We start from the raw sequence: 14,194 nt of genomic DNA on the forward strand, positions 1-14,194 counted from the left end.
AAGTGCACATCAAAGGCACCTCCAACTTCAAGGCCTCCTCTCAGCCCAAGTCCTGCTCCACCCAAACTTCAATCAGGGAACACGACGACTGTGAAGTTTGCCAAAAGAATTCGAGTATCAGTAAGATGTCCTGGCCAGGGTACAGGAGGGATGAGTAGGGCAGAAACACCAAAGAGATCCCATTACCCCACACCCAAGACAGCTAGGGGACCCAGGTGCAGACATCACTTCAAGATGAGGGAAATTAAGGGATTTAAAAGAAACTTCAAGTTCCAGCCTCAACAAGAAGCTGGAGCATGTGGTGCTCAGTGAGGCGTTATCCTATTTGGAGGCCCAGCTGCTCTCCTGCAGGCTCAGCCGGACACGAGAATCTCAGATCCTTGAATGTCATGTGGGGATGGGGGGCAGGGAGGCCTCAAATGTCTTCAGCCCTGCACAGGGCTAGTAAGGCTGACTGGCAGTCCCCTTTCACTGCGTCCTGCAGGAAAGAGAGTCAAGTGTTAGAAAGACCCACTGTCACCATGGCCCAGGCACTCTATCCCCTTCCTCATGCTGGTCCAGAACTTGTCTGGTCCTGAAGTCCTAAATTAACCAAAGAATCATGAGTTGTCCAGGGCATGAATATACTCAGCTCTGTGCTGGGAGTGTAAGGTGGAGGAGGGGGTGAAGCTCTGGGGCTCCAGGTTAAGAACTAGCCAAGTCTCACCTGGAGGGAAGAGTAGAGGGACTTCCCAAATTTCTTTTTGAACTCAGCTCGGATGCTTAGGAGGTCAGTCTCACTTCGAGAGATGAGGATACGCATCAGGACTTGGTAATTGGGTTCAGTTTCCTGGTAGAGGAAGAAACAGAATAGGGAGGGGGTGGTAGTAAGATTCTCACAGAGTAGGGATTGGATGGCACGGTGAATTATTCTAGGAGGTGGAGGTGAGGTAAGAGTCCAGGGAAAAGAGAAGTATACATTGTCTAGGGACAAAAATTATCATTGTCCGGCCTCATGGAAGATGATGCAACAGGAAAGATCAGTCTTTGTGGGGGCAGTTGGAGTATTTCTGATTCCTTCCACATGTGTTACCTGGCTCTGCCACTAGCTTAGAGCCTTATTCCTCCAGAGCTTGGTGGTGGGCAGCTCCAATGGCAGGTACTCAAAGAAGGATAGAAAAGACTTGCTACCTGTAAAGACTTCCAGAGTGAAAGCCAGGAAGACTTTTTTTTGTGTGTGTGAGGAGATCAGCCCTGTGCTAACATCCACCAATCTTCCTCTTTTTTTTGCTGAGGAAGACTGACCCTGGGCTAACATCTGTGCCCATCTTCCTCCACTTTATATGGGATGCTGCCACAGCATGGCTTGACAAGCAGTGCGTCGGTGCGGCCGGGATCCGAACCGGCGAACCCCGGGCCGCTGCAGCAGAGCGCATGCACTTAACCTCTTGCGCCACCGGGCCTGCCCCAAGGAAGACTGTTTTTAACTTCCAAGTTAGTGAATGTCTAAGGAGGATACACCCACTCTGTCCCCAGACTGAGTTGATGGGGCTCTGATAGGGAGCAAGGTCGTGTGACTTCTCGTTCTGATCCTGACCCGCGAGGGCCATCTTGCATCCTCATCTTTACACATCAGTTTCTCCTGGTTGGACCCTGGGGATCAGCATCACTGACCTCCTCCTATACCTGCAGCAGGCCTCTTACGTTTTGGTCAAAGAAGGTCATGGAGAGTTCAGTTTAGAAATAATAGAGGTACAATACATCATCTGATCATGAATTATAATGGATTATAATAAGTAATGTTTTCATGAGAGATTTCTAAATAAAAACTTTTGGTTGCAAAAATCCTATTTGTGTCATGAGCTGTGCACTGGTGCTGTTACTATTTCCTTTTTTTTTTTTTTTTTTTGTGAGGGAGATCAGCCCTGAGCTAGCATCCATGCTAATCCTCCTCTTTTTGCTGAGGAAGACCGGCTCTGAGCTAGCATCTATTGCCAATCCTCCTCCTTTTTTTTTTTCCCCCCAAAGCCCCAGTAGATAGTTGTATGTCATAGCTGCACATCCTTCTAGTTGCTGTATGTGGGACGCGGCCTCAGCATGGCAGGAGAAGTGGTGCGTTGGTGCACGCCTGGACCCGAACCTGGGCCGCCAGTAGCGAAGCGCGTGCACTTAACCGCTAAGCCACAGGGCCGGGCCCCTGTCACTATTTCCTAACATCTTCTTTTTCGGAGTTTCCTCATCACTTGGCTTATGAGACCCTTCTCAGAACTGCCTGAAACCCGCACTTATGGCATCCCTACAGATCATAAACTCCCGTGAAGAAGCAAGAGAAAATGACGAAGTAAAAACAGAATGCTGTATTTCCTTTGGACTCATTACCTAATTGGCAGTGGGCCTGATGGCTACGTTATTTTAAATTTCACATGTCATCAGTTTTGTATTGTGATAAAGATTGCCGATTGCTCCCCAGTATCCATCCTTCCCTTCTTCCCACTCTTATTACTCTAAGTTGTTGAATTGGGGCAGGAGTCACTCATTAACTGAATATTCCTATTGATGTACAAGTACCCTTTACACCAAACCTATATTAAACATAATTCTAGTCTTGTTACCTGAGAATGTACTTGGCATCTCATACTGCCCCAGGATTTTTTGTGTGTGTGTGAGGAAGATCAGCCCTGAGCTAACATCCGATGACAAACCTCCTCTTTTTTTGCTGAGGAAGATCGGCCCTGGACTAACATCCGTGCCATCTTCCTCTGCTTTTATATGGACACCACCACAGCATGGCTTGACAAGCGGTACATTGGTGCACGCCTGGGATCCGAACCTGCAAACCCCGGGCCGCCAAAGCAGAGCGTGAGCACTTAACCACTACGCCACTGGGCTGGGCCCTGCCCCAGGATTTTTATAATGAACATTCATTTTATGGTTCAAAGTGGTCCAAATTTGTCCTGGATCAGCCTTCACTGAAGGTCATTTTTCTGAATAAATATTTGTCACAATCTGTATTTAACATATTTCTCATAAAAGAATAGTACAGAAGTATCCTGATTGACTTTTTCCTTTTTTTTTTTTTTTTTTTGAGGAGATCAGCCCTGTGCTAACATCTGCCAATCCTCCTCATTTTTTGCCGAGGAAGACTGGCCCTGGGCTAACATCCGTGCCCATCTTCCTCCACTTTATATGGGATGCCGCCACAGCATGGCCTGATAAGTGGTGCGTTGGTGTGCGCCCAGGATCCGAACCGGCAAACTCCGGGCCGCTGCAGCGGAGCGCGCGCACTTAACCGCTTGCGCCACTGGGCTGGCCCCGACTTTTTCCGTTTTAAAAAAAGAATTTCAGAAAAATAGGTAAGGCTTCATTGTTTTTTGACTCCTACTTCTAAGATAAATCTAACATCCAAGAGTGTGGATCCTGAGATTTGTTGTTATTGTTAGTGCCATCGAGTTGACTCCTAGTGACTCTGTATACAGTAGAGTGGAAACTGCCTGGTCTTTTTGCACCATACTCTCACCTTCTGGAGCTATATCAGACAATGCTTTGCTGCTATTCAGAGTTTTCATGGCCAATTTTTTCAGAAGTGGGTGGCCAGGACCTTCTTCCTAGTCCGTCTTAGTCTGGAAGCTCCACTGAAACCTGTCCACCATGGGTGACCCTGCTGGTATTTGAAATACCTATGGCATAGCTTTCAGCATCACAACAATGCATAGCCACCAGGGTATGACAACTGACGGATGGTGTGGTTCCCTGACCGAGGAAACGAACCCAGGCTATGGCAGTGAGAGCACTGAATCGTAACCACCATACCACCAGGGCTGGCACTGCTGGGATACAAGTTTGTTTTTATGACAGGAATTTAGACAGATAACCACATCTCTTCAAATGAATCTTAGTGTTGACTCATTATAATAGTACAGGCTTTATTGGGTAAGTACAATAATCTACGGTCAAAATGGAAATCTCTGGATGATAAAACAAGTGCTTATATGTACTGTCTTTTGAATAGCTATCAACAAGGCATGATGGTTTCTCAACCAGTATACTAAAAGCTATTCCATCTGCCAAAATAACTACTTTTATCTTTGTCAAAATTTTGATGAGTTTTATTTATAAAACTTTATCTTTATAGGTTTTGGAGGACAGTTGTAACAGGAGATCTAGCTCAATGAGCGGAATGACTGGATTCTGTTGGTGAAATTACTCAAACCAAGGTTGCCAATTTAAGTATGGATAATACGGAAGAAAGTCTGACCACTGTGGAGAAAGGTGGTCCTGGGTGCTAAGAGCACTTATGGTATAGCTTATAGTACAGACTAACACCTATGGTATAGACCAGGAGTTGACACATGGCAGTTAAACGTCCTCGAGGACCATTATGTGTTTTGCAGGGAGATGATGTGACTCAATAGCTGTGTGACCTTGGGCAAAGCACTTAACCTCTCTGTACTTCAGTGTTTTCATCTATGAAACAAGGGTGGGGTGTGGCTGTGAGGATTAATTGAAATGTGGGTAACGTGCTCGGCACAGGCCCCAGCACACCATGAGCCCCTGAGCAATACTGGCTCTCGTCATTATTCTTGGTAGGTTATCGATGTCACCATTCTGGCAACAGCTGAAACTGGACAAGGCACTGTCTTACAGAGCAAATTCATATCTATATTTGGCCAACTGGACATTAATTTAGCTAAAATTTTAGCTTGAGTGCTCTTTAGTGCCTTTAGCGTCAACGAACTTAGCTCTAACCACAGCTCACTGCTCTACTCTTGACAAGGCAGTTTATAAACCTAGGGAAAGAGAGTTGCTATGTATTTATAAAGTAAATATGAGATTGTTACATTGGTGTGAAACGTCCTCTCTTGCCCAGGAGGTATCTCCCCCCATTTTTGGTCCAAAAGGGGGGAAAAAGAGTGTCCTCTCACCTGGAGGGCTCGATGAAGTTTATCAGCAAAGTACAGCGGTGTGTTCCTGATCACTGAGGCTGGAAGCAAAGAGCGGAAGATGGAGAGAGGTAGCTCCCATTCCAGGAGACACCCTTACCCCACATGTCCTGAGCAGACCCCTACCTAGGCTGAGCAGAGCCTGGGCATTCCCATGGAAATGGTTCCGGACAGTCTTCTCCAGCTCATGCCCCATGTACCGCTGGTACTGACGGAACACTTGGGGTGTGCGTGGGAGGTCATTAGAAAGATAAATGGGGGGGGGTGATTATCACAGAGAAAGATAAACCCTGCCCCCCTTCCTCAGCCAAAACTCGTCGTTAGAGCAAGCCGTGGAGATAAGAAGGCTTGTGTGTACCTCGGACAAGGTGTTCAGGATTTCTCTGGGTGAAGATAAGGACCCACGTCCCCTTTGTGCTGGGTCCTTCAGCCCGCTCTAATGCCTGGGAGGGAGGAGTGAACCAGGATCATTGGTTGGGGGCTGGGGAGCCATAGTTAACGATATTGCCAGAATCCATCATGGTGATGATGGAAATGGGATTAAGGGTGGAAAAGGTTATTTTAACCTGTAAATTAGTTGCTTTTATTTATTTATTTATTAAAAAGGTACAGAGCTAACAGAGGAGCTCTGCTCTCACAGCTCGATCCCCCAATTTGGAAAAGTCTTGGCACTCAAGGAATTAAATAATCCCCAAGGGAAGGTCTGAGGAGGGTTGTCCCACCCAAATGCCCATGAGAGGAGAATCTGTCAGTTGACGAGCTCACTTCCTGTGAGTCCAGGAGTCAGAGGCTAAATGAATGAAAGGCTTCAGATGTGACACTATCTGACACCCCATGCCCTCATCATGTCACTGAGAACTTCTTCCCCAAGGCAAGGACAGGTTTGCAGGACAAATGGGTACATGGGCCCCTGGCTCTAAGATATGGTGGAGGAGGGTGTCTTATATGCATGGCTGTGCAAACTCCTCTCAGCCCCCTGCTCACCTGGACATCCTGTTCTGCCAGGTTGTAGTCAATGATTCCACAGTAGCTCTCACGGGCCCCCTAAGAGGAGAAACTCTCTCAGGAGGACTCTTTGAGTCCAACAGAGCAAACTTGGTCTCCCCCAAAGCCCTCTCTTGTTAATTATACCACAGCAACACTCCCTACTCTGTTCCACCCCCTTCCCATGTGGTATAACTCCCTTCCCTTGCAGGCCAGCCCTCTTCACCTTGGCCAGGGCCAGGAGTAGGTCCCGCAAGATGCCACTGGTTTTAGATTTGATGTCCTCCTCAGCCTCCACCTGGAAATCTAGAGTAGGGTGAGAAGCTCTCTGAATCCTCCTGATTTTTCCCAATGTGGATACCTCCAGAACCTGTCAAACGCCTGACCCACTGTGTCCTGCCAACCCTGCCATCCCCTGCTTGGAGTGGCTTGATGGCTGCTAGTTCCTAGGATGTAAGGAAGGCAGAAGCACCACCATGGCCACCCCAAAAACATCCCTAAGCTGTGAGTAACCCATGTACTGCGGGATCATGCACTGCAGGCTGGCGTCATCTCCAGGCACCAACCTGCTGGGGGCAGGAGGCATCTGTGATTCGAGCAGTGGCCAGGCAGTGAAGAGGGGATAGGGAAACCCATATTATGAGATAAGATGGCTAGGGCCTGGCCCCCTCACTGGAGGCGAGGAAAAGTGATGTGTGAGGTAGGATGTGAAGAAGAGAAAGAGCAGGAGAGGGAGAAAAGGAAGGGAAAAGAGAAAAACAGAAGCAAGAAGCGAGAGAGATAGGAGAGGGATTAAGAAGATAGGCCAAGATTAGGCATCAAAAGGAAATTGGGGAAGCAAGAAAAAGAGGTGGGGTGCCAAGATAAGGATGATAAAAACTAGTTACCAATTAGTGGGTAAGGCAAGTGGCCGCCAAGCAGGGCCAGCAGCCGAGGGCCAGTAGCCAAGGGCCTGAGAGGTGACACCCATGACTTATTGAGCAGGTCCCCACCTTTCCCCTCGGCTCCTGTAAGGTTCCATTCAGCCTGGGATGTGGTGTGATGGCAGAATCAGCAAGGGGCTGGGAAGATGACATGGTACCCGTGAGACTGTCACAATGCTCAACATTGCCATTACCTCAGAATCTTGCCTGGAGCCCCAGACTGAGATGGTTAATCATTGCTTCTCTTTCTTTAATGATCACATCTGGCTCTCTCCCCTGGGGAGACTGAGCACTGGCACAGGAGTGCCGGGGCAGTTGGGTGGGAGACCCCAAGGGAACAGAACTTGGGCAGACAGGGTCCCAGAGGGCTCGCCCATAGGGAGTGCAGGAGAGGAGAGGACTGTCCTGCGGATCCCTTTCCAGCTCTTGGAGCCTCCTCCCTCCACGCTTTTACCGTGTCTGTAGACTGCCAGGCACTCTTGCAGCTGGGGTGGGGTTCGGGTGGCAAGAATTTCCATGGCCACATCCTCAGCAGAACCTGAGTCCTACAAGAAATTGGGAGGCCACTCAGACTGGCCCATGTCATTAGGATGGCAGAGAGCAGATGTTGACCACTTGTCCTTCTGGGTCAATGTGGGATGTCTAAAGGGGGCCTCTACGAAGTCCACCCCTCCAGAGGGGGCAAAGGCAAGGCAGTTAGCCCTCTCCTCCCCTCAGGGGTGTCTTCGCTTCCTAGACACCCAGCAAGCCTCCTCTCCTGTACCTGCAAGGCTCTCCTCAATTCCTGGGCATCGAAACGGGCTGCAGGCTGCAGCAGGGCCACCACAGTCCTCTCGAGGTGGCCGGAGAGCGCTGCCTGCAGGGACTGTAGCAGGTCCTACAATAAATGGTCCCCATGGCAGAGGAACCATGGGAGAGGCTTGAGGGGGCGGGCCCCAGATGTGTGGGGAGGGTTGGGAATATTTGGCTGGTTTTCATCTCAGGCCTGAAGCACCAGTTCCCCCACCCCTACCCTAGTTTAGCCAGTTTGGCCTCAACTGCTATTGCTGTACCCCCAGGCTTCCTGGGAGCTTCTCATCCCAGTCCACTGCTCCTGAGAGGTCAAAGTGGTCTCACCTGTTGGGTGCGCTCCTGGAAGGCTCGAGAGATGAGCTGCCTTTGCTCTCTGCTCCGATTGGTCAGCACATCCACAATGGTGCTGCGGTCCACACCTGAACCGAGATGAGGGCTGGGCTGTAAGCTGGGCAGAGCCCAACCAGGGTCTTTACAGGAGTGGGATCCCCTTACTCCTCGGATTGGAAGCCTCCACAGGAGGAAAGAACAAGATCTAGGAAAGGGCTGGGAGGGACAGGAGCAGGGGCTACATCACCCCCACTTCCTTTTGGTCTCAAAAGAAGATGCAAATAAGATGCCAAAATGGTATGCCAATCTGACCCAAATTTAGGCAAAGGTGGCCTGGTGTGGTAGTTGGGGGGAATGGCTTTATGGGATCACAGACTTGGATTAGAATCCGAGTTCTGCCATTATGAGCTGGGTGACCTTGGGCAAGCCTCTTATCCCCCTGGCCCTAGTTTCCTCATCTGTAAAATGGAAACAATAAGACTTATCCCACAAGGGTGTTGTGAGAATAGGTATGACACCTACCATGGTACTTGACATACAGGAATTAAGGCATTCCACAACCACTTATTGAGCATTGTCAGTTCCTCCTTCCTGGCTCCTTCTTGGTCTACAGACTGGTTTCTAAAAGGAGATCCCCAAGAGCAGAGGGAAAATGGCTCACCTTGGCCTGCAATGGCCCTCAGCAGCTTCTGCACGTCCTTGTCCACACTGAAACTCAAGAAGGTCCTGAGGGTACCCAGGGTCCCCCAAGCTGCAGTCTGTAAGATCACAGCAGGGGGAGTGTGCATCGCAGGTCTGCCCATGCCCCCTGCAGTGCCCCAGCCAGGTCCTTGGCATGGCCTCAGGGCCTGCTCTCCCTTTTCCTATCCCCCACCCTCTCACAGCCCCTGAGTTGATATAGTAAAAATGATTCCTACAGTCCCAGCAGCCCCTACCTTGTTGGCAAGGCCCAGGTGGCTCAGGATCTCCCGGGTCAGTGATGGTCCCGTCTTCCCGCTGGTCACAGACATGGTGTGACTGGTTGCCCCGGGGAGGGAAACAGGAGCCAACTGAGGGGAACTTTCAGCCTTTTTGGCCTTTTTATGAACCCCAGACCCTGGAGCCTGGGCTCCCATTGCCCGTTCCTTTCCCTTGTTGTATAAAAAGAGAACATCAGCCTGCTTGGCAGGTTTGAGAGCCTAAGTGGAGGGGTAAGAGGGGAGCCCCCAGCTTCCCCACCTCTCACCTCTCCTTCAGGAAGCAAGGATTGATCAGGGATGCTGCTAGAACTAGCACCAAACAAACCTCCCTGACTCCAGGGCTGGTCCCAAGGCTCCCCAACCCTTGGTCTGAGGTGGATAACCCTTTCTGAGGTCCATGTTCCTTCCTTCCACTACCTGGCTGGGTGTTCCTGGGGGAGTGTAGGGGAGGAGAGGCAAGGTGGCAGGATCAAGTATGTGGGGTGGGAGACAACAACTAACAGCACCTTCCCCCACCTTCAGCCCCAGCCTGCAAGTAAGCCCCTGTCCCCTGCCCATAATGCTGCCTACCCTCTGTCTGCCTGTCACCCTTGGAGTCTCCAGCTGGGATATCTAGGTCAGCAGCTGCGATCTCTGAGCTGATGTGAGTGTGTATTCTTGTGGGTACATGAGTGCCTGGACGAGGGAGCAGGCACTCATGTTAGAAAAGGAAAACTCCTTTCCTTCTCCCTATGTGATCAACAAGGTCCCCCCTCCCAGCATGAGGGCCCAGGTCCAGGGCTTACCCAGAGGTGCTGGGAGCGAGGTGGGGAGTGTCGTCTCAGCCTGGTGGTGTGTCTGTGTGGGCACCAGCTCCAGTGTGGCCTGGTAGAGGAGAGGAGGGTGTGTGCAGTCCAGGCTGAGCAACCAGTCAGATGACCTTTCCAGCAGACCAGCCCCCGCTGTTGTCTCCGGCACTGGCCCCTCCCAAACATGAGAGAGAACCAGGCTGTACCTGGTTCCACATACAACACCTCCCTACCAAGCATCTCTCCTCCCAGGAACTGGCTTCAGCCCACGCGAGAGAACTCTGCTCACCTCTCAGCAGCTCAGCCCTGGACACAGAGGGCTTTGTGTGCTGCTCTCCCTGTGGGGCTCTCCCTGTGGAGACCAGAGAAGCCCAGTCTTCTCGCCCAGCTTCTGACCCGGCTATGCCTCTGGCTCCCTGGGGGTCAGGTCAGACAGGGTCCAGGCTGATTTTGGGGCTGATAGAGAAAAACCTGTTGAGGCACATACCAGCAGGGCACCCCGGCCTGCACCCCAGAGGGGGTCCCAACCCAGAAACTCCCCTGACTACTGCCTTAGAGCCAGCTAGCCTGGGTAGGGAGGGCAAGGGGACTGTTTATATCTATGGGGAAGGAAGGGCACAGATATTCTGGGGTGGGAGCAGATCAGCAGAGTCAAGAGAGAAAAATGCAAAGGGTGTTCCCTGGGGACAGAAGCACCATGCTCCCAAAAGGCAACAGAGTGATGAGGGAGGCTCCCTGGGTCTCTGTGTCTTAGAGTCCTTCTGTTGCCGTTTGGCTGCCAGGGCTGCTTTAGCTGCAGGTGATGCAAACCCAGCAGCTGGGCTTGAGGCTGTCAGTGCACAGAGCAGCAGGTGAACAGTCCGGGGGAGCCTCAGGGGCCCCTGCGCAGGCAGTTACTCAAACCTCACAGCCAGCTCCCGAGGGTCTGGAGGAGTCTCCTTCCCGCCACCCTAGAGAGGTCAGTGGGGGCTGGGCACAGAAGCTAGAGAGCTGTCTCCACCCCTCTGCCACTCTCCCAGCTGAGGAATGCCCTCACTGGTGTTCCTACGTCCCTGAGGAGGGACCTGCAGCTCTTCCACAGAGCAGACCAGGCCTAAGGAGATGCCGCGAAGGGAGATTTCCATGGTGGCAATCACCGCTCCTTGCTTTTCTCTCCTGTTAGAGTGGGAAACATACGCTCGTGTTTGTTGGAGAACAAAACACGTGCACCGGTTTTTGCTGGAGAACAGAGCTGGGTTCATTCCCCAGCTCTGCCACTTGTTATGTTCTCTAACCTTAGCTAATCATTGCAGGTCTCTGTTTCTTTTTTTTTTTTTTTTAATTTTTATTTATTTATTTTTCCCCCCAAAGCCCCAGTAGATAGTTGTATGTCATAGCTGCACATCCTCCTAGTTGCTGTAAGTGGGATGCGGCCTCAGCATGGCCAGAGAAGCGGTGCGTCGGTGTGCGCCCAGGATCCGAACCCAGGCCGCCAGCAGTGGAGCACACGTACTTAACCGCTAAGCCACGGGGCCGGCCCAGGTCTCTGTTTCTTTACCTGAAAAAATGGGAATATAGGGAGAGTCTGAGGGGGAATGCACCCTGGGGTATCTAAAGATAGGTTTCCTGGAGGATTAAATGAGGTAATATGTGTGATGGCATTTGGCAGAGAAAAGTGCCTTGAAAATTAGGGTAGCCAGATTTAGTAAATAAAAATACGGGACACCCCATTAAATTAGAATTTCAGAAAAATAACAAATAATTTGTTGATATTAACTATAACCCAAATATTTCATGGGATATACTTATGTTAACAAATTATTTGTTGTTTATCTGAAATTGTAATTTAACTGAGCGTCCTGTATTTTATTTGGCAACCTGAAAAATGGCACTCACTTTCAGCCTGGTGGTTAAAAGCAAAAGTTCTGGAGCCAGAGTTTTTAGACTCAGAGTTCTGGTCTGCTGTGTGACCTTGGCAACTACCTTAACCTTTGTGTGCTCAGTTTCCTCATCATCAAAATGGAAATAATAATAATGTTTATATTATAGGCTATCATGAGAATTAAATAAATTAATACACGTAAAAGCACTTTATTTATTTATTTATTTATTTATTTATTTTTGTGAGGAAGATCAGCCCTGGGCCCACATCCGTGCCCATCTTCCTCCACTTTATATGGGATGCCGCCACAGCATGGCCTGACAAGAGGTGTGTCAGTGTGCGACCCGGATCCGAACCCCGGCTGCCAGCAGCGGAGTGTGTGCACTTCACCACTACACCACGGGGCCGGCCCCTAAAAGCGCTTTAGAAGAGTGCTGGGCACAGAGTTGTAAGTACGCATGTCAAAATATTAACTAATATATAATAATAAATGTTGTTATATTGTTATTTTGTACCGACAACTGTTATTACTAACTTTTCTTTTCTCTTTAAATCCAATCTTGGCTCTCTTCTGCAACTTCTTTCTTGCCAATCCCCAATCTGACCACAAGAAGGCATCAGCAGCCACTAAGACTCTTGAGTCCCCTAGTGGCTACTGGCTGTCTCCGAGGCTCCGGTTCCACAGACAGCTATCAAGGGGCCCTCTTGTCCACTTGGGAAGTGCAGCCTGCTGAGGACATGAGGTTCCTAAGTGGACTTGGTGCGCAGACAGGGTCAGGGTAAGAGCCTCAGGTAGACATTTACTCATGGGACCCCACTGAGACAGACCTCAGGACACATGCAGGAGACTTTCTGGGCTGGGTTACAGCTCTACAGTGGCTCCACGGCCAAGGTCCCTTTCTGTACCCTTCAGAGTCTCTTCTGGGCAAACGTTTCAAGTAGGCTTATGGGGAAATGAAAGGAGAGAGAGGGCTCTTGTTTCCCCAGTCCAAACCTCTGCAAGGGACTCCTGGCTGACCTGCAAGGCTGAACTCTGAATTTGGAGGAGGCAGGCAGAACCCCAGTCCTATGACAGAAGCATAGTCCTAGTTGCCCAGGAGTGTGAGTAGTGTGTGTCATGCATTTACAATCACTCCACTGAAACTCGGTGGAATCTCACTTCTTTTGTTCCTTGGTTTTGTTTTGTTCAACTCCAGGGCCAGATTGAGGTTGTTTTCACATTTATTAATCACCTTCCATTATGTCCTAAATTTCAGAATTTCAGAGTTAGAGGAGATCTTAGAGATGACCTGGTCTGCCACCGTCTCATTACTGACTCAAGGAGGTCGTGGTGTTGGAACCAGAATTCAGGACTCCTAACTCCTTCTCAGTGTTTTCTTTATCACTCAGATCAAGGCATGGTTGATTTAGGGTCCCTCTTAGTGGAATACAGGGGACAACCAGTAATATATAGAGCCTCAGCTGTTGCTCATGAACCCTTCAATTCTTAACAATATCTTGCTTTTTTGCAAATACTTTGCATTGCATGATTTCAGAATACATAGAATTTCCTCCTGGCTATTTTTCTTCTTGTTAGGAAACTTTTTCTCCCCAGAACTCTTGGCACCTGAATCCCTCTGCTCATGTACTAGCCAAGCTCTACTCCTTTACCCAAATAGGCTTCTGTGTTGCACAAGCCAGCCTGACCTGGGAAGACACACTTTCCACAACTGGGGTCCATGTCTTTGCCTGTCCCAGAAGCCTATTCAGATATCTACATCCCAGGCTGAAGGCCTGGTGGTGTCCTCTGCCTCCAGACACCTCAGCAGCCCATACAGAGGAAGTGAGTCATGGCAGGGCAGACAGCTTGGGGCACTGTGGGCGTGGCCATGCCAGCCTGGTGCAGTGGGGGATGGGTCAGAAGGGCGGTGATCAAAATCCACTGGTCCAGCCAAGGCAGTGTGTGTGTGTCTGTTTGAGTGTGTCCTAAGTATGTTGACAGAACTGGTAGCATCATTCTAATACTGCCTGAGGCCCAGTTTTCCCTTCTCTAGCCACCTTCTTCTTTGTCTCCTGGAGGAGGGGTACACCCTCTTATCTTTATTTTTTCTTATTTTGTATTTTTTTTGAGGAAGATTGGCCCTGAGCTAACATCTGTTGCCAATCTTCCTCATGTTCTTTTTTATCCCCAAAGCCCCAGCACATAGTTGTGTATCATAGTTGTAGAGTTGTAGCTTTTCTATATGGGAGCCGCCTCAGCATGGTTTGATGAGCCGTGAGTAGGTCCACGCCCAGGATCCAGAATGGGTGAACCCCGGGCCACCAAAGCAGAATGCGCAAACTTAACTGCTACGCCACCCACCGGCTGGCCCCTCACCCTCTTATCTTTATTTCTCAGGTCTTGGCAATCCAACTTCTGCCCCAAAACTTCCCCTCCCCACTGCTATCTTAAAAACAAGTTAACTGGTCTTCAGTCCTCTGAGGAATCATTTAAAAAGTCTGGTGGTGATCTTTCCATCTAGGAAAACTGCCTGATCAAAGGGTTCAGAAGCTAAAGGACAGGAGTCAAGTAGGACAGAAGTGTGGGGAGGAGTTAGAGAAGGACCCAAGGGTTAGCTGGGGCCCAGAGGGGAGGCACTGGAACCCTGCTGGAAAAGGG

At 49.9% G+C, this 14,194-nt stretch overlaps 1 protein-coding gene across 1 annotated transcript; it reads right to left on the bottom strand.

Annotated features, from left to right (window-relative positions):
- Nucleotides 1-407: 407 nt before the first annotated feature.
- ANXA9 (annexin A9) lies at nucleotides 408-8,958 on the bottom strand. Its single transcript, XM_004435978.3, has 12 exons — nucleotides 8,884-8,958; nucleotides 8,610-8,706; nucleotides 7,943-8,037; nucleotides 7,590-7,703; nucleotides 7,281-7,371; nucleotides 6,130-6,209; nucleotides 5,904-5,963; nucleotides 5,278-5,362; nucleotides 5,046-5,138; nucleotides 4,902-4,960; nucleotides 707-829; nucleotides 408-478 (listed from the first exon to the last, which is right to left on the bottom strand). The coding sequence occupies exons 1-12, from the start codon at nucleotides 8,956-8,958 to the stop codon at nucleotides 416-418; spliced, it is 1,035 nt and encodes a 344-aa protein (XP_004436035.1). The 3' UTR covers nucleotides 408-415.
- Between the last annotated feature and the right edge of the window lie 5,236 nt (nucleotides 8,959-14,194).

The sequence above is a fragment of the Ceratotherium simum genome, chromosome 2 (genome assembly GCF_057802395.1).
Source record: "Ceratotherium simum simum isolate JZ-2026a chromosome 2, ASM5780239v1, whole genome shotgun sequence".
Taxonomy (NCBI): Eukaryota; Metazoa; Chordata; class Mammalia; order Perissodactyla; family Rhinocerotidae; genus Ceratotherium; species Ceratotherium simum.